The 21,451-nt window shown below is 33.2% G+C and overlaps 1 protein-coding gene across 10 annotated transcripts in view; it reads left to right on the top strand.

Moving 5' to 3' along the window:
- Window positions 1-21,451, top strand: part of KLF12 (KLF transcription factor 12) — a 536,656-nt gene that overhangs the window by 410,101 nt on the left and 105,104 nt on the right. The window contains exon 6 of one of the 10 annotated variants that reach the window (XM_074299262.1): window positions 1-8,182. The exons of the other annotated variants lie outside the window; for them this stretch is intronic. Coding sequence (XP_074155363.1) covers window positions 1-130 — 130 coding nt within the window. The 3' untranslated portion in view covers window positions 131-8,182. Of the gene's footprint in view, window positions 8,183-21,451 lie in introns of those variants that run through there. 10 annotated transcript variants of the gene reach the window in all.

Genomic DNA, 21,451 nt, shown 5'->3' with positions numbered 1-21,451 from the left:
GTACGTGTGGTGTCTTGCCAGTTCTGTGTACCATGTTTTAGAAGAGGCAGAGCTAAATGGAGCATTTCCAGAAGATGGTGAGCAGGATTCTGAGAAGACTAAAAAAATGTACCATGTTAAAACCAGTTAAAAATGTACCATGCTAAGACCAGTTAGGTATTTTTACCAAAATATTTTTAAATTTTATTTTAAGAATTTTTTAAAAAATTTGAGTTCCAAATTATCTCCCTCCTTATTACCCCTCTCCTACATTAAGAAGGCAAGAAATGTGATATTGATTATACATGTGAAATTTTCATATTCACTATGTTACAAAAAAAAAAAAAGTGGGGGGAAGAAGGCAAGAAAAATAAAAGGAAAAAAATTATGTTTCACTTTGCATCCAGACTCTAACAGTTCTGTCTCTGTAGGTGGATAATATTTGTCATATTAAGCCTTTGGAATAGATAGATCATTGTATTAATCAGAATGGTTAAGCATTCACAATTTTGTATTGTATCAGTATCATATAAATTATTCTCCTGGTTCTATTCATTTTACTTTGTATTTTCACGTAAGACTTTCCAGGTTTTCCTGTAAGCATCCTGCTTATCATTTTTATAGCACAATAATGTTCCATCATAATCATAAAACCACAACTTATTTGGGTATTTCCCTATTGATGGACATCCTCTCAATTTCCAATTCTTTGCTACCACTAAAAGAGCTGTATAAATATTCTCTACATGTACATCCTTTTTGGAGGGTACAGATCTAATAATTAATTATATTGGTGGTTCATTTGCTCTCTCTGAAATAAAGACCTAGAAGTAGTATTGGTGATTTGTAGGGCATACAGTTTTATAACCCTTTGGGCATTGTACCAAATTGCTGTCCAGAATGTTTGGATCAGTTCACAACTCTATCAGCAGTACATTGGTATCTCAATTTTCCCACATCCTCTCCAACATTTGTCATTTTCTTTTTGTGTCATATTAGCCAATCTGATATGTGTGATGTGGTGCCTCAGAGCTAGTTTAATTTTAATTTCTCTAATTAATAGTAATTTAGAACATTTTTATGTGACTTAAAATAGCTTTTATTTCTTTTTTTATGAAAACTGCCTGTTTACATTCTTTGACTATCAACTGAAGAATACTTGTATTCTCATAAATTTGATTCAGTTTTCTATAAATTTGAGAAATGAGGCATTCACAAGGAAACATAAAAAAATTTTCCACAATTTCTTGTTTTATTTTAATCTTAGGTGCATTGTCTTTATTAGTACAAAATCTGTTTTTGAATTTAATGTAATCAGAATTATCTATTTGATTTTCTTTTTCTTTTCTATTATCTTTTCTATCTCTTGTTTGGTCATAAGTTGTTCCATTAACCATAGATCTGATAAAAACTTCCACGCTTTTCTAATTTGCTTAAGATATTACTCTTTCTGTGCAAATCATGTACCCATTTTGACCTTATCTATCTTCGTATATGGTATGAGGTATTGGTCTATACCTAATTTCTGCCAAATTGCTTTCTAGTTTTCCATATCGAAGAACTGCGTGTTTTCTGAAAATTCAGAAACAATAATTTAAATATAGTACTTAAATGATTATACTATGGAAGATGAAGTAGAATTCCTCTGTTGGGACATAGAGAGACCTAAATGCAATGAATGGAAGTTCAGTGGCAGCAGATTTCAGATGAACCGGGGAAAAACTTCTGACCAATTAAAGTTGTCTAGAGATTGAATAAATAGGTTGCCTTGGGAAGAAAGATCTAAATGATAGTGTAATATTTTAAATATTGTTTGGGATTTATTAGAATACAAATTGTTTTCTTTTGTTATTAGTCTAATTTAATTAAGTTGGGACTCAAAATTAAGAGGCCCTAGATTAACTTTGTGTTGTTACAAGTATAAATTACATAAAAGGTATTAATATAGGTATTAATATGCATTGGTAGATGACATTTTCTCACAAGAAATACCAATATCAAGGAAATCATTTTAAAAAAAAAAGGTAATATGATTTCTTAGGAATGAGAAACCTGGACAAAAAGTGATCATTCTGGGTAATAATAGTGGCTTAGCCATTGATTCTCATTGTGATTTTAGCAAAGTCACATCACCTCTCTTATACCTCATTTTTTTTCATCTGCAAAATTAGGGGGCTATTCTAAAAAAATCAGAGATTCCTATAACTCTGAAACCGGAGATCCTGTGAATTTTGTGGCTGTGATTACCAAAATTTGAATTATCAGTGTGATACCTCATCCTCATATGCTTTCCATTTGTAGAATACATTATGTTGAGTTCTTCTCAAAGTGGTTTCTTGTGAAAATCAGATGCAATTTGCTCACTGTCAAAGAGTTAAAGGATCAGTTAGTCTCAGAATGTGAGCTGTTATTTATAAGGTACTGTGTTAGGTTTTTTTTAAAATACCTGAAAAAAAAATGGAGAATTTGTTAGTGTGGTCTATCTTTATATTCCCACATATGATAGCTTTCCATTACTATAAAATGGCTTCACTGCAACAAAAATTGTGTGTGTGTGTGTGTACATGCTTGTTCCTTGGGAAATATCTGATTCATTATTCATAAAACTGTTTTATTTAAGCCATTAGTAAAGTGTATAATAGTCTGTCACCTTGGAAGCTTTGCTACCAGAGGCAACATAGAGTTAATTAGCCAGTATTCAAGAAAGAGAGAAGATGATAGTAAGCACTGAGAAGTGCTAACATGGATTTTGGTGAATTAAAAACAAGAAAAAAAAAAGGATTATAAGCCCAAGATTATTGAAATTTAGGTATCTTGTAAAATTGAACTTTGCCATGTCAGGGAGGCCCTTTGTTATAAATCATTTGAGTCAAGACACAAAGGTAGTTACCTTACTTGTTTTACATTAAATTTAGGGTTTTTAAATTTTAACTTTATCCAGAGTCACTCACTGGTTTCTCAGAATTGTTCTTTTGATGTACTTTAATCTTGCATGTCTGTTCTTCCATTTCCTTTTTCTTGTTTAGACCATCTGAAAGGAATAAAACATTCATAGTCAATTAACAGCTTTTTAAAAACAGCTTTTCAAAACTGTTTATTGATTTTAGTAAAGGAAATAAAAATAAAATAAACCCAATTGCCTTCTAATCCTATATTATTGTAAAGATTTCAAGTAAAAATTTTGTTTGGCAAAACATGTTTCTGGATTTCTTTAAAAATTAGTAAGGTAGTTGTTGAATCCAAACCATAATTGAATTTTCTTTCAATTGAAATGGATATTTTTCTTAGTGTTGTTTTCTAAGAGTGACTGTAATCATGAAGTGAAAAGCATAGCACTGTGAAACCAACCATATTGTGCTAACATACCTTTTTATCAGTGGATTTGCACATGTTGTCCTGTCTTTTATCTCCAGACTTATTCCACCCTAAAGGAGTAGAGATAGTAGGAAGATACAGTGGGTGAAATCTCAGTTCACTTATAGCAAAGTGACCTCATAGAGCCTAATATGAAATCATTTTCACCTCCCTTATACTTGTTTTATTCCTTTATCTTAGAAAGTGAAATCTTAAATTGCAAGGTACAACAGGTTATTTTCCCATTCAGTTATCGACGGGAAGCCTATATGAACAGTATTTCTTGAGGTTATCTTTACAAAGCAAACTAATCTACTGTAAGGGTTAAAAATTATAGGCAGGTATGGGGATTGGCATTCTTGCTAAATGAATGTCATTAGCCATCTTGCCTATGGAGAGACAAACACCTGATATGTTTCTGTTCATGCTGACAGAGCTCAATAAATGATGTTGGCTCAGTGACTGACAGATGGAGATAGAAACCTAACAACTGGAGCTGGCTCTATCAGCCACCCCTAATGCCTCAGCAAGTTTCAAAGCTTGGAATAATGAGAGACATTTTCAATATTTCAGCCTCTCAGAATATTTACAAGCAAGGTAAGGGGTGAAGTGCTACGACACATACCACACTATTATAAGAGCCGAATCTCTTCTGTGGATCTTGGGAGCTGGTGGTAGGCAATGTGCTTGCAGATGCAAACCCTCTAAGTGTCTATATTCTGTCCAGCTCAATTCAACCAATAGTTGGGAAGCAAATCCAAGGTGGTCATTTGTATAAATGCACATAAAAGAGATTTACAGATAAAAGTCTTCATCAGGAATATAAGGGATTCAGATGCAGTGAGTTCCAAAGTATATCAGTTGCTCTCATTTTACAAGCTTTTTTATGTACTTACATATAAAGTGTTATGGGAGGGAGGGAAGAGAGGGGAGGCAGGAGAGAACTAAGAATAATACAAAGTAGAATGTGGTAAGCTCCCAGACACAGCTTAAAAAGGAGAGAACAGTTTCAGCCAGGGCTATCAGGGAAAGCTTCCCTAAGGAAAAAGGAAGGATAGAGCTGGCCAGCTGCAAAACAGGCAGGATAGTGTCATTCGACTACTATGACTGATCTGTAACCTGAGAACAAGTATGCTTTATCTACTTACCAATGGTTTGTCTGCCTTTTTGTGTCCTTAGGTAAAAATGCACCAAAATATATACATATCACCATTAAATTGGGTAAATGATATATCTATTGATTTGTGTTGAAGGTGAGAACACAAAAGCAAAAATGCATGTTCCTTTATGGCTGCCAGGTTCATGGCATTATTCCATGTTGAAATGCAGCTACAGAAGTGTGGCTAGAGAGCTGGTCTTCTTCAGGAAGTCCTGGCTTCCCATCTTTCCTCTTGACACATTCTGGCTTTGTAATCCAGAGCTAGTCAGCAAGTCATAGAAGGGAGAGGGAGTTCCTTCATCAGTTATTTCCCATAGCAGTGAAATCAAAGATCTTCACCTCCCCCAACAAACCCTCCTCCTATAATATTCAAATAATTATTTTTAAGAAAATATATTCCCTAAATCAAACACAAGAAAACAGAGTGAAATATAGTCTCTCTGCCACTTCCTCTATGATTTGGCCAAATCACTATAAGCATAATATTAATAAAAGACTATTTCAAATAGCTCTCTCATGTAATCTATTCATAATGTCAAAATACCCTTTAAAATGATATAAACTATACTCATCTAGGAGCTTTATACAAAGCATGAGAGTTTATCAGCTGGAATTCCAAGTTTAATTTTTTAAATGATATTGTTTTGTGAACCAGTCAAGCAAATAATTGCACTGGCTAAAATTAGTATAAATATATAAAGAAACTTATTTAAAAAAAAAAACCAACTTATTTTAGCATTTATTTTAATTTCAATTATTTTCATAGACAGGGCTTTAGAAAGCTATTTTGGACCTGGCATGCCTCCTAAGTAATATTAGAAATGTTTCTAAAGTGGTTTGCTCTAGGGGAAAACATATTACTGGAATCAGAGTGTGATTGATTATTTTTGTCAGCAGGAATACCATGTATCTGCAAAAGTTTTTGTTAAACTTTTCTTCTAATTACTTTCACATATGGGTAATGGAAAGAGAACTGACTTTGAATCCTGGGGTATACTTATTATATACAAGTTACCATGTATAAACCACAAGTGCTATGGGTTTTTTTAAGTATCAATTCAGGGAAGGAAGGAGGAAAGAAAACAAGGGAATAAGCATTTATACAGCACCTACTATTTGCTAAGCTCTTTGCAATTATACCTCATTTGCTCCTTTTAATAGCCCTGCAAATTTGGTTCTATTATTTTTATTCCCATTTTGTAGATGAGGAAACTGAGGCAAATAAAGGTTAGATTATTTGCCCAGGGTCAGATTGCTAGTAAGTGTCCCAGCTAGATATGAACTTAAGTCTTCCAGCTGCCTCTAATGCTAAATAACCTATAATTGACTTTATTTTGCATGCTGTTCTGAATGAACTGACTTGTTCTATGGTATAAAATTAATGTTTTGGAACCACCCTGATAATTTAGAGCTGAATTTCTTATTTTATAGTGATCATGTGGGCAAAAGTAAATAAACATTAAATTTGTTTCCAGAAAAATAGGTTATTCATGGTTGTAGGATTGCTAAATTATAACTGGGAGAGAATGTGCATACTATACTTGTGGTGAGTACTGTGTATAATTCTCCATGGTTTTTAAGATGACATATAAAGACATTTTAGACAAGTTGAAACTATTCCAAATACATTTTAAAACACATGACTCCAAATTTTTAAATACTGTAGTGTTCTGGTTTAGTTAAATATAGGCTGTAATTGGCCACAGATATCAAAAATTATTAGTATCTAATCAAAGGGTAAACCTTTTCCACATGTGAATTTTTTTCCCTCTTTTTAGACTGTATGCTTTTACCTATAATTACTTTGTATATTTATTTATCTCATTTATATCTCTTAGCATTTAGTCTTAATAAATATATCCTGATTATCTCTGCAGCTCATACATTTGTGACATATGGATGATATAGATACTGTGTGATAATGCAAATCTATTAATATGTTTTACTACAAGTTCTAGTCATTCATCACAGTTTCATTTATTAATGCCGTCAGTGAGATTACCCATGATCAGAGATCTGTGCTATCTTTGAAATTAACCCAATTCACTAGTACATGGCCTCCTCTATTATCAATCAAATGGAAGACACTTTTCTTGTCAACCATAAAATATAACCATTGTACCATCACTTACCTGTGCTTTATATTATCTTTCTGCTTCTTTAAATCTCATTTAAATATATGTGCTCACATTCATCAAATGAAAGTCAAAAATGTAAGGCTTTATCTGCTTTAAATAGAGATTCCCTCTTCTCCATTTGAGGTCTTTTATAGTTTTCTTCCAATCTACCTTTCTAGCCTTATTTCTCAGAATTCTCTGCTTGTTTATTGTGACAGACTGGACTCTCAACTGTTGCTAAAACTATATATTTACAGAACATGTTTCATGTCATAAATACATCTCGTCCTTGTTTCTGACTTAGATTTTTTAAAATTTATTTCTGGGTTTTGTGATCTTCCTAGTTAAAGCTGTTTACTTCTGCAAATTAATCATTTTGTCATGGAGGGAACATTGGACTTGGGATAAAGATCTGCGGTTCATATTCTGTCTATGAAATCTACTAGCTGGGTGACCTAGGATAAGTGAATTAATTTTTCTAATCCACACCTTCCTCTTCTGTAAAATGGGTATAGTACTTCCTATTGCACTTGCCATACATTGAGATAAGGCTCAAATGAAAGAATTAAAATTCACTCCAGATTTCTTTTTTTTGTAAACTTCAATGAGATAGATAAACACTGGGTGTTATTACTTATTTTTAATATTAGATATGTTGCATGTCCTCAGTATAATATAAACTCCTTAAGAATTGAGATTTTAATTTTTATCTTACATTTTTAGTTTCTAGAACAATATTTTGCAGATAGCAATCACTTAATAAATGTCTGAATTGAATAGATAACAGAAATAAACACAAATGTTTCATATACTATGAGTCATTGTTTGATGCATGTTGAGTATTTTATAAACTTTAAAAAGCTACACAGGATATCCTCAAAATGTCTTAGTCCATTTCTAAGCTTTCACAGTTAGGTTATGAAACCTCAAAACGTTGGTTAAAACTTCATTCAAACTTTTTAAGCTTCCATTACTTAAAATGTTACTAATACTTTTAAGATACCCTACATAAATAGATTTCATTTCCCCAAAAGAAGTAATTTTTAAAAAATGATCTGATCATTCTACTTAATATAAAAGACCATTTTTACTTCTTTGTAAATAAATAATTGACATATCAATAAAAATTCCAAGTAAAAAATATCATATATTCTAAACTGGTTTATATTGTTAAATCATGCCCCCAAAGAAAAACACCTAAGTAACATGTCTAGTTAAAAATATAATTTTTTCTTTGAAAACTTTTATTCTTTCTTAATTTAAGTTTAATACTACCTTCTCTGGACATATTTAACTGTTGCTTCAAAATTATAATTTTAAACAATTATAGAAATTATTATTTAAAAGAAAAAGATTCTTGCTTATAGAAGAAATTAAATTGAACTAATTGTTTCAAGTTTGTCCTATGATGTTCTCTAAGTGTTTACATTTTTAAAAATAAATGTAGACATATATTTTCTAGAAGGTTCTGGTGGGTTTTATGAACTCCTCTCCCTAGACTCACTAATTCATTTAGCACACTGTTTAATGGTTATATGAAAAAAAAAATCAATAGTAAGAGGTATGGTAATCACATTTATTGAGCTCTTGATTTCTAAGTTTCACCATGTAAACTCCTCTCTAGGGCCTATCCTCTCACAAATGTTTGTTTTCTTTTGCCAAGAATAGGGTGAAATGGAGCTTAAAAAAAAAAAAGATTCATTTCAGCTGAACAAGCAAAGAAACACACAAAGATGGTGAAAATGGTTATGTTCAGCTTGTAAATTCAAATTAGCATTGATTGCCTTCTAATAAATAATATGGCTAAATGAAACAAAGATTCTTTACCATTTTATTCATATTTCTGCAATTGTTGAATCCAGACTTTTTGTTTATGTGTATTTACATATATATGTATATATATGCACATCTTCCATTATGAAAAGAAAACAAAAGAATATGCATTGTGTTTTAGTTATTGCAAGAATAAATAACTATGAAAAGGGGAGATATAATTATAATTAAGCTGGTTATTTAAAATGATTGTCTCATTATTTGACCTTGTACCCTCAGATATACCAAATATCTGGCACATAGTAGATACTTAATGCATGTTGATTAATTGATACAAGAAATCATAGGGTTGTTTTTGGGATTTTTTTTTTTGAAACGAAGTCACAATAACATCAGTTTTACTCCCCTTTTTTCATTATGTTGAATATATTTTATATTAGTGAATTATTGATATGTCATATATTAAATTTATTTTTTGGTAGTTCAAAAGGACTTTATGAAAACTTCAAGAAGAATCCCACAGAGCACATATCACAATATAGTTTCAGCACTTGGAAAGTCCTCAACAATGAAGAGAATTGATTTGGTAGAGAAATGACTACCAAAAGACATCTTTTTTCACCAAAAGACATCTTCATTTTCATTTTGGATTGTAGAGCTTATATTGTCGACTTAAAGTATACTCATTTATTTTTCCTCCCAATGGACTTTTAAAACTTTGCCATTTTGACTTGATTTGTAGTTTATTTAACAAACGAGACCAAACACTTCAAGTCAAAAAACGGAAAGCAGTTTTAAAAAGGTAAAAATATAGGAACTAATACCAATCAAGAGGTATATAACAGCATATTCAAATGAAATTGATTTACATCCTTAAATTTATCTAAAATATTTGTATTTACTTAGATTTTGCATCTTAAATTTCCAATTTAACATCATCTGTAAGAAACTAGGTAGGGCTTGAGTCTTGCCTCCTTGATGTCTTGAAAATTCAAATTCCAAAAGTTCACTAAAAATAAATTCATTAAAAATTTCACAATGAGTCCCCATGTATTCAAATAAATGTGGTTGAAAAAATAAAGGTATTCTTTCTCTTTATTTCTAATTTTTCTAGTTTTTATCACACATTGTTTATAGGGACTGTCTTCATAATTCCACGAGACAACTAAACTTATGCATCCTCCTGGATTGTGTATGTAGCATGCCTCCTGATTGATTTTAATTAATAATTTAATTAATTAATAATTCCCTCATAGGAAATGTAGATTACAAACAACTTATTCTTTATATTAATATTAAAATTGAAATGCATATAATCATCAAAATATTCTATTTTATGCAGTGTTGCTGTGAACTGTAATAAATTGGATATTCCTTTTTATTAATATGAATCAAATGCTAAATGCTAGGAAATTTAGTTTATATTTTTGGCCTACTTTTAGATGTGACTTTTCTTTGCTGAAAGTGTAATATACTGGAGATTTAAGATTCTTTGCCAAACCAAGTGAAGTAGAATGATATTACTGCTTGAGATTATAGGTTTTATGATCCTTATATTTGTAGATATTTATTTATATTTAATTGGCATTTCTATAAGGATTGGTTAGTATACAAAAGAAATAGAAGATATTACCAGTGTTCTAGAGTTGATAATATAATTGAAAGACAAAATCACTTATTGAACACGCAACTGTGAGAACACAAAATAATTGAATAGCAAAAAAGACAGCCTGTGATTATGTGCTAAAATAAGGAATGCACAAGAATGTCTGGGAGCTCTGCAAAGATCGATCTGCATTTCATAGGTCAGCAAGGTCCTCGAGTCAGAGGTAAGAATTGAGCTAAACCAGGAAGGATGATTTGGGTCTGTATAGAAAGAGATTTCAATCAATTCTAGGAGTCAGGGACACAGCTTGAGCTAAGTCTTAAGGAACATATTGAGGAGGAGGTATAATGAACTTGCCATCATTCACATCTGGTCCCAGCCAGCTTTTTTATACTGTCTCTACATTCTTGACACTCTAGGCAAACTGCTCTCTACTCACTCTTCCTCTCTCCAGTGACAGACTTTCCTAGCCTTTCTCTATTTCCTCATGTACATCAGCCCTCCTGTAATCTTCTCTTGCCCTTCACAGAAGTGCACAATTATCCCCCGAGGTCATCTAACTCAGCCCTCTTCTCTACTTCAAATGAAGTAATATTTATAAATCAAAATTAGAAATGAAAGAATACTTGTGCAATTCCTGACATATTGTAGAAACTATACAAATTCCTATTCCCTTTTCCATTGCCAACTCTCCCCAGCCAAATCCAGCCTCTTCTTCAAGTTCCCTCTTCCCTAAGAAGCCTTCCTTTTCCTTGCATTCCTTGTGACCTCCCCTTCTAGAGAAGTTGTGCATTTATAAACATGGGTAATTCATCTTACAAGCATCTCTTTGGGCCATCCTCCCTATTGTTACTTTTCTGCTACTCTCAGAGCAGCAGAATCTGAGACCCCTCCCGACTGCCCCATGCTCTGGAAGGTGACTGACAGAGTTGGACTTTTCCTCCTGAAAAGCTAGGGAACTAAAGATCTCAATGGTGCCAGTAGAGGGCGGCAGTAACCTTGGTCAGCAGTCTTGCTCAGGTCTAATGATGAGCCAGGTGCTCCAAGCTGAAGGGTGAGCATGGGGAGAGTGAGTGCATTAGTTTATCAACCCAGGTCTGTGTTTGGGAATCCTGCCAAAGCAAGGGGAGGGAGCGACAAAGCTACATAGTAGCAGAGGAAACAAGTGTGAGACTCAAGCTGATCCAGGCAGGTAAACAAAGTATCATTTTGCACAAAGCTGGGCAAAAGTAAATTAGATTAGCAGGGAAAGGGACTGGACCCAAGAAAGCGTAATATACAAGAGTGGCCAACCCGACATCCTTTGGAGTGCATTATTTGGGGCTCCCTTTATAGTCTTGTCAATCCGACCGAGTTTTTTAAAGGACTTTTTGTTTTTGTTTTTGTTTTCACCTAATGAAACAAAAGGTCCTTAAGAAACCATTATCAAGGTTCTAGGTGCTGGACAAAAAATGATAGTAATGTGAATTAAAAACAAATTAGACTCTTCAGAGGAACGACCTACAAGAGTTGGTGAGGAAATGCAGATAAAGGACTAGGAAAGGTTGAAGAGTCAGAGTTTACTTCTAGAGTCAGATGGGGAGGTAAAGGAATCACATGGTAGTGATTAAGGCAATCAGTGGGACTGATTGCAACAATTTTCTAATCCCAAATCTCCTGTCTAATCACTTTCAATGAGAGTATGGTATAAATTTCTCCTTACTTTTTGTTTGGACTTGCCTTTGCTCCCTAACTTGGATCATAGTTATTTGTGTCTATATATTCTCCTCTAGACTTTAAGCTCCTTGGGGGCAAAAACTTTGTCTAATATTTATCCTCGGTGAGTTATTTGGTTCCTGGTATTTTGCTTTACAATCTAAAGCTGTGGTCCTCAAACTTTTTAAATATGGGGCCAGCTCTCTGTTCGTCAGACTGTTGGAGGGCCGGACTATAGTAAAAACGAAACTCACACTCTGTCTCCGCCCCTCAGCCCATTTGCCATAACCCGAGGAGGAGTGGGGGGGGCACATAAACGTCCTCAGAGGGCCGCATGTGGCCCTCGAGCCACAGTTTGAGAACCCCTAATAATGGAACAATCTATTTATCAAGTGCTATGTGCTTGACTTTTTTTTTTTTTTTTTTTTTTTGCTAGGTATTGGTGAGGATACAAAAATACAGAAAAACAGTCAATATCCTGAGTAGAGTTTAAAGGCATTTTAGCATGGTGGATAGGGATCTAAACTTGGAGTCAGGAGCCAGTAAGATGTAAATTCAAGCATTGCTTCTAACATATACTGTCTGGGTGACTGCAGGTAAATTATTTAATCTCTTCTAGGAAGATCTGCATTGGTAAGGGAAGCTCCCTCATCAAAGAATTCCCTGCCTTGAACAAATCATAGATCTAGTCCCAGGAGCTTACAGTGTGCAAGGATGATGCTACACTTAAACAAGTAAATGTATAAAGGATCATTTAAGGAAGGAGTGAGACAAAACATTTGTTAAGCACCTGAAGCACTTAATCTATTTGAATAGAAAAGCACTAAGAGTGTGAATAAAAGAGCTTTCTTCCAAATTTACTTTACTCATCTATTGAATATTTTCAATATACAGGGATAATAACCTTGGGAGGCACCAGGGAGAACACAAGAGTTGTAGAAGTAGCTCTCATCTTCAGGTGCTGATAGATGTTTTTATATTTATTCAGAGAAAATTTTCTGCATATTCAGAATTCTCATATGTGTTCTTATATATTATCCTTATGTCTTATTAGTTAACTTATTCAGAGAACTAAAAAGCTATGGACCTTTCCCTAGCTCTAACTAGTTAGTTATCTCACAAATGTCTCATAGTAGATCATAAGGGATCAAAAAGGGTTGAGTAAATGGAAGCATATGAATAACTCAATGTAAGAGTATTACTAACACTGAAAAAAACAAACAAAAACAAAATTCAAGCTTTTGCATTTTGCTGGGTTCTGACCTTAAAGGGAAACAATATTAGGGTACGATGTGCTGTCTGCTAATGATGTGTTTGTTTTATGTTTTAAAAAAATCTATATTTTATAAAGTGCCTTTTGTGGAAGAAGACAAGAAGAAAATCAGTATTTAACTGAAAAATAAATTAAATTTTCTTTAAAGATACTCTTCTAATGAATGAAGAATGAGTCTTGAGATTAGGAAAGTCTAAGAACTAGACCAAGGTCAGGTGTCCAGTGAGTATTAGTCCCAGGGTAGATATTATCTCAGCTTTGTTGTCACCAAGGGACAAAGGTCAGAACACCAGGAAAAACTCATTTCAGGAAGACTTATTATGTTGGCAATAGTATAATGGACTTAAGCTTAGAGAATGGGTTAGGTTTCAATAGTCCCATGGCTTTCAGAAGAGGAGGAAAAGTCAGCTTCACTAACCAGAGTGGAGCCAGCTAACTGATAGTTTAATTAAGAAGTATCAAAAGGAAGGAAGATAGAGAAAAGAAGAGACAGTGCTTCCTTGGCTAGGGCCTTGAGCTCTTTAAGAGAAAGGGAGATAAATAAGCAAACCATCACTTTGGAGCACAAAGCTTGTACTCCAAGGTATGATAGTTTGTAAGACCAGATAAGAAGGAGAAAGAACAGAATTTCTTAGCATGTATGGCTAGAATCTGATATGAGATCATTACAATCAAGGTGGGATAGAAGGATTTGACTAAATAATTTGGCTAAAAGGAAAAGGATACCTGATTCCCATACCCTTTTGTTTGGAAAAACAAATTCTATAGTATGAAACCTAAGGCATAAATGAATGAAAAAGATTTAAGTGCTCAGTATATGCCAACTACTAAAGTTTATTAATACATTATGCCAGGCCAAATCTATCAGCTACAGGGCTAAAATAGAACTAGCCCAAACAAAAGTAAAAGTACTGATTCCTTGGGCAAATATTGACTGAAAATCAACCATAAAGTCCCACTTTATGTGTACAACTCTAAATCTTCTAAATTGAATCATAAAACTTCCTTAAGTTTTGTTCTTTAGCATAATACAATATTTCTGTATATTTTTGGATAGAAAATACTTAACTAGGTGGGAAAACCTAAAAGTTTAAAAAATTGTGTGTATGTTATGTGTATGTTTTTATGTACAAGGAAAAAGGGAAATGGTACATATCCTGTGTTCTAAACCAGATAGAGACAAGATTGTGAATGCAATCAATATTATTTGAAAAATACAATGACAAGGAGTAACATCCTGGGTTTATTGGCAGTTAAAAAGAGGAGTTAACCCTTTAGGATGTGTGTTGCTGTATATAGGCATAGAGTCATATAATATATACGCCCAATTTTTGTAAAGATGACTGATTTATCACATAAAGATTAGCATAAGGCTTTATTAGCATGATGCTAGGCATCAATAAATAGGCAATTAATGCTTACTGACTTGATCTATTTCTTAATATGTTAATGGACTAGTTACAAATTAGGTGACGAACTGCATTGAAAAAGTGACAGATCTATCCAAATTTTATAGGAAATTGCTCTTATGATTTCTTATATACTTTCTTTGGTGTCTAGTTTGGGATTCCATATCTTATAGAAGAATTTGGGGAACTGAAAAAGAATAAAAGGGGCAAACACAATTTAATGGTTCTTAATAGTCTTCTTAAGAAAATTTGAATACATTGGATCTATATACTCAGAATAAGGGAGAAAGCTATGTTGGAAGCAGCTAAATGGCAGTGGATAGAGTGATGGGGGTAAAGTCAGGAAGACTTGAGTTCAAATATGGCCTCATATATTTACTAGCTATGTGACCTTGGGCAAAGGACTTAACTCTCTTTGTCTCAGTTTCTCATCTATGAAATAAGCTAGAGAAGGAAATGGCAGAGAATCTTAGCCAATAAATCAAAATGGGATCATAAAGAATTGAACACAACTGAAATGACCAAACATATTAAGAACATTTAAAAAAAAATTAGGGGCAGCTAGGTGGATAAAGTACCAACTCTGAAGTCAGGAGGACCTGATTTCAAATTTGATCTCAGATACTTAACACTTCCTAGCTATGTGATCCTGGGCAAGTCACTTGACCCTAATTGCCTCAGCAAATAATAATAATAATAATAGTAGTAGTAGTAGTAATAGTATTTTATTTTTCTAAATACATGCAAAGATAGTTTTCAACATTCACCTTTGCAAAATCTTGTGTTCCTACTTTTTCTTCTATTTTCCCCTTCTTCCTCCTCCCCAAGACAGCAAGCAATCCAATGTAGTTTAAACATGTATAACATATTTCAATATTTGTCATGCTGTGCAAGAGAAATGACATCAAAAGGGAAAAAAAATGACAAGAAATAAAAAACAAGCAAGCAAACAACAATAAAAAGGTGAAAACACTATGCTTTGATCCACATTTGGTGCCTCTAATTGTCTCTCTGGATGTGAATGGCTCTTTCTATCATCAGTCTATTGCCTTAAATCACCTCATTTTTGAAAAAGCCAGTTCCAGCAAAGATGATCATCAAATAATCTTCTTGTTGCTATGTACAATGTTCTCTTGGTTCTGCTGACTTCATTTAGCATCAATTCATGTAAGTCCATGCTTTTCTGAAATCAGTCTGTTCATCAATATCCCATTACATTCATATATCATAATTTATTCAGCCATACCCCAACTCATGGGCATCCACTCAAGTTTACAATTCTTGTCACTACAAAAAGGGCTGCCACATACATTTTTGCATATGTGGGTCCTTTTCCTTCTTTTATGATTTCTTTGGGATACAGAACCAGTGGAGACACTGCTGGATCAAAGGTTGTATAGACTGTTGGAAACAGTTTCAAAGTGCTCTCCAGAATGGTTGAATCATTTCACAACTCCACCAACAATGTATCAGTGTCACAGCTTTCCCACATTCTCTCCAAAGTTTATCATTATCTTTTCCTGTCATCTTAGCAAATCTGAGAGGTGTGGAGTGGGTACCTCAGAGTTGTCATTTTAAGAGCATTTTAAGTGATCTAACTGTGTAACTACCAGATTCTGAATAAAGGAAAGCCACAAAAATAGAGGGGGAAAAAGCAATTATACAAATATAATTTTAGTTTATGAGAAGTATCCATATTTTTCTAACTTATCAAAGAGCTTGTGATGCTTGGTTTCAGAATGACCTAAGTTTTAATGCGATCTCTTACATTTTCTAGTGTTTTTTTTTTTTTTATGTGATCCTAGACTAGTCATTCAGTCACTGATTGTCCACAGGCCTACAGCCACTGGCTATAGAGTAGCTGATGATCTTCATTAGTAAAAGGAATTATTTTTGGGGGGTTTCCTAAATCCGTGACACCATACAAGTATGCATACATGCATGTATTCATATATGAACAAATGGGAATGTATATGAATATGCATGTATATATACATGCATACTATATACAAAATACATCATATATGTTATATAACAAATAATCAAGAGATCCAAATGCTATAAGATAAGTTTTAAAATCCCAACTACCCAGCTACTATGTGTCTCTTAACAAATGTGAGTGATTTGGGGCTAATCACTACCTTAATTGTACAACAATTAATGTTTAAATTGAATTTGTAAAAAACTAGCTATCTTGCATTCTTCATGGGAAAAAAAAAGCATTTTATAAACATTAAAACATAAATATCCTCCAAGTAATTATTTTTGCCAGTATGGTATAACAACCCCAAAGTAGTGTTTTCACCTTATTTAGATTAAGTGATGTTATCTCTGAGTATTTAGTGATAACTCAATTGGATGAGTTGAATTAGCTTTCAGATATTTGCTTTACTGAGGGATAGTAAATACATTTTGATTTGGTAATATGCATGTGTTTTATTTAAGAAACCTTATAAAACATAAAACTTTAGGTTGAAAAAAATGTCAAAAATAACTCCCCTTAGAATGGTGATCAAAAATATGCTACTGAAAAGGCCCTCAAAGCTCCTAGGTACATTTGCTGTTTGAAATGCCTAATAAAAAAGATTGTAGATTTTAAACCATTTGTCTAATATTAAATAGAGAAGTTAGAAAGTAGTTTAAACCAGTGGTTCCTATCTTAAAACTTGCTTAGCACTAGCTTTAAACAAAATCTAAATTTCTTCCTTCTATCTCCTTAACATCTCTGTCTGTGGATAAGGGAAATGAGACACAGGAAGAAAGATAAACCAGTTTTCCTACATATATAAGTTTTAAGAATTATCTGTGCTAGCAATTTTTTTTTTTCTGGGAAGTTAAAAAACAGCTAGGTGGCACAGTGGAGTAGAGTGCTGGGTAAGGAGTCAGGAAGATGCATCTTCTGTAGTTTAAATTTGGCCTCAGGTACTTGATCCTGGGTAAATCACTTAATCCTATTTGCCTCAGTTTCTTCATCTGTAAAATGAACTGGAAAAGGAAATGGCAAACCATCCCACTATCTTTGCCAAGAAATCCAGAAATGGACTCACAAAGAATCAGACATAATAGAACAACCACCACAGCAAAAATAATAATAACAATAATAATAATACTTCAAATCACTTTAAAGGATTGATCTAGTCTAAAATTGAATAAGTTCTTGAGGTACATAAAGATCCTTTCTCTTTAAGATTTTGTCCCAGAAGAATGTCAGTCTTGGATGACACAGTGACTTTTATGTAGGTAAACATTTTTGGAGTGGGTGAATATCAGTGTGTGGGGAGAATAAAAGACTGCTAGCATGAAGCTCTATAAAATCATTTTGAATATAGCTGCTTAATTATTGACAATTAAAGAAAATATTTTCATTTCAACTATACTCATTAGATTGTAGCAATGAAAAAACAAATAGCAGTTTTTGTACACACCTGAAAATTAATTTGCATAACTTAAAACCTACAAGAAAATTCCACACCATTTTTCTCCAAAATTCTAGGTATTTTGCCCAGAGATTTCCTCTGAAGATCATACACATGTACTAAAAAGCCAATGTTCATCTCATTGTATTTGTGTCATTATTCAGATGTCTTAATAACTTTCAAGGGTCTAAGTGGAGAACTAATTGTAAGAAGATATTGAGGTGGATGAGCCAAATCATTAATGAATTTCTTTTTTTAAAAGAACTGAACTATTTCTGTTGTAGATAATTTTATTGAGAAAGACTGTCTTTTTAAAAATCAAAACAGGAAAAATATTTCTGATATGTACACTATCTGTATGGTCTGTAAGGGCAGGCTGAATTTGAGCAAGGGAGAATATAATCTAGTAGAAAAAATATTAGGCAGAAAATAAATTTAAATTCTAATTATGCTGTATTCACTGTAGCTTACTGTATTCACTAGTAACTCAGTTCCTCTATCTGTAAAAAGGAGATAATAATACCTCCAAAGAAAAGGACAATATGTAACAAAAAAGATTCTGCAAGATATCAAACTTAATCCAAGGATTACCTGTAAAAGACAAACCCAATTAATAACATTTTAAACCCCAGTTGTAACTGAATGTGGATTAATAAATGAATGAAGATGAAGTGCTTTGAGTGTATAGAGTAGAAGATGAATACCACAGTCCTTTTGAATACCTTATTATAATTTTTGAACAAATATGGATTGAGTCCAAGGAAAGGTTAATAATATTTCCAGGCCCCATTTTGGTTCTTAGCATAGATGTTTAATTATATGACTTTTGCATAAAACAGCTTAGCATATCAGCTTCAAAGCTACAAAAAAATTTACATTGTACATTGTGAATATAACAGAAGGTTGAAAAGTCCAATTTTTAAAAAGATGTATCTATTATAAATATATGCTGCACAAAAATATATGTGTGTGTTCAGAGACAGAACAGTCCCCAATACAAAGTAGTTTTTCTCCTTTAAGACTACATCTACCAAAAATGCTTTATCAAAAAAGCATGAAAGCCTACTTTTAATAAAAGAGCAATATTTCAAGTAATGAAATATATGATGAAGCTATCATGCACAGCCTTTTGATGCTTTTAAATCCTCATCATTCAACAAGTAAAATACATCCTTTCTAAAAAATTATTAGTGGTTTGGAATTACAGTTTCAGGAAACCTTTCAGAAATAGAAATGGATGTTGGGAGTATTTCATGTTTTAGTCCCAATATGCTTCTCATTTAGGAGAAGTATATACAGGACATTATAACAAGGCTCAGAACTAATCAGTTTTCTCTTTGTTGTGACTTTATTGGGTTATTAACTAACAAAAAGTGGAGGTGGACATTTCATGATCCATAAGAAGATTTAATATAGCAAATTTCCATGTGTATCTCATTTATAATGAATTACTTAATTTGAAATTTAAGGTAAAAAATTTAGTTCTTAAATAACAACAAAGACAGACAAGAAGAATAGAATTTAAATGGCATGACATTAAAAAAATAGGAAGCAGACACTAGAAAAAGTGAACGTGATCTTGTTGCTATCTTGTGAAGTTAAAATCAGTGTCTCTTAGTTGTTTGTGCTGGCATGTTGCAGCACCATTACTAAGCCAATGTTTACTCACCTGCCAATCATTCTTCAGAACATAAATTTGCCATGATAGTAACATAGTGATTAATTTTAAGCAACCACTAGAGAAAGAAAGAAAGAAATTAAGGAGCTTACTCTACTTTACAAGGAGACAAGTTTATTTCTTGTTGATAGTACTTTTTCCAGGGTTCTTAACTTTGTTTTTCAGGTCTCTCTTACTTTTTGGGGGCTTCAGTTGTGTCTGTTCTAACCTGCCTGCTTTGAGACTAATTAGCAAAAATAGATCCAAAAGTCAGAGTCCATGGAACTGATACAACCATACAAAGAAAAAATTATTATCAGAAGTGCTTTAACTAATCAATAATAAAAAATCAGAATTAATGTGGATTTGAGGAGGAAGCAGTAATGGAGTCATCAGAGATGTTGTATCAGGTAGATGAACAACTGATTAATGAACTAAACTGCCCTTAATTGAACAGGACAGCTCTAGAGAGAGTATATGGATATCACAACAATATAGTCCAAGCCCTGTCTCAGATCCTAGGAGAAACTAAGAAATCACACTGTGGAGTTATGAGGAATCTAGAAGATCAGCTAGATCATCAAACTGGCACTTTGACCAATTCAACCTCTTGCCATTGGAGATGTGAACTTATCCCAGTGAAGATGCTTTAGCCATTTTGCTTCCCTATTGTCTCTTGATGAGCTGGAGCTTAACTATTAGTAGCTTTAACAGATTTTTTCCCCACAGTTTCCCATCTGCATCTTTCATTGCTTTGGTGGATCTCTAACTTTATTCATGCAGGTAGTTTCTCCGTTAATATTCCCATAAATCTGCTAAAGAATGCCTTCTTTAGATCAAATGTTCTCAAGCTATTTTCATGTCATGGGCATCTACAGTAGTTTGATTAAGACTTTTCTTAGAATCATGTTTTTTAAATGCGTAATAAAATGCATAGGATTAAAATGGAAATCAATTGTATTGAAATACAGTTATCAAAATATCTTTCCCATCCAATTTCACAGTCTCCCTGAAATCCATCCACAAATAGTTGGTCTGTGGACCACAGGTTAAAAATCTTTACAATCCTATAGTTATCAGTGCAGAACAGGGCAGTCTGTGTGTCATCCCTTGGTTTATTTAGCAGGTCCATCTCTTTTCTTACCATATGTTTCCTGGATATTATTGTTCATGGCACTTCTTATATACAAGTCATCAAAAGTAATACTTCTTGTGCTCACTTGAATGCCAGACTTTATTTTATAGGCAGCGGGAAGCCATTTAAGATTTTGAACAAGGACATGATGTGTTAAAAGCATTATTTTAAGAAGATTAACCTGTCAGACCTATGTACAGGATGGATTGGATGTGGCAGCAAGACTAGAGGTTGGTAGAAAGTTAGAATATTGCAATAATCTAGACACAGAGGTGTCAAGGCTCTAAAGTAAGGTAGTGGCAATAAGAATGGAAATAAAGGGGGGTAGTGTTATGAATATTATTTTGGTAAGTAATGCTTTTCACAGCCAGCAATAACTGGTAACTTTTTTATTTAACCAAGACAATAGTCTGAAAGTCAATAAAAGAGAGAAATCAGGAAATAGGATCATTTGATGAGAACTGGAAAGCATGTTGACTTTGGTGATTTTTTTTTAATCATCCTAAAACCTCCTACATTCTCTGTGAACACTAAATCTTATATATGATGTGCTGCAAGAGTAGGGACGGGAGAAAGTAGGGACAGAGGCTAGATGGTTCAGCAGTGGGGACCAAGGGAAAGACTAGGACAATGAGCAAAGCCATATAAAAGGGACAGGGAAAAAAATATTGAAGACCTGGAGTGGGTTCCTTTCACCAAACTGGTCCATCTAGTCCAGGACATGAGAAAGGAAAAAGAGAAGATTTATTTTTTCTCCCTTCCCATGAAGATATCTAAGATCATAGACTTTGTCCTGGAACCTTCACTGAACAATAAGGTTCTGAACATTATTATAGTTTAGAAATAAACTGGAGCTAGTCAGTATACTAGGTTCAAAC

The sequence above is a fragment of the Sminthopsis crassicaudata genome, chromosome 3 (genome assembly GCF_048593235.1).
Source record: "Sminthopsis crassicaudata isolate SCR6 chromosome 3, ASM4859323v1, whole genome shotgun sequence".
Taxonomy (NCBI): Eukaryota; Metazoa; Chordata; class Mammalia; order Dasyuromorphia; family Dasyuridae; genus Sminthopsis; species Sminthopsis crassicaudata.
The sequence above is the reverse complement of the archived record's forward strand: the minus strand, read 5'-3'. Positions and strand labels throughout refer to the sequence as shown.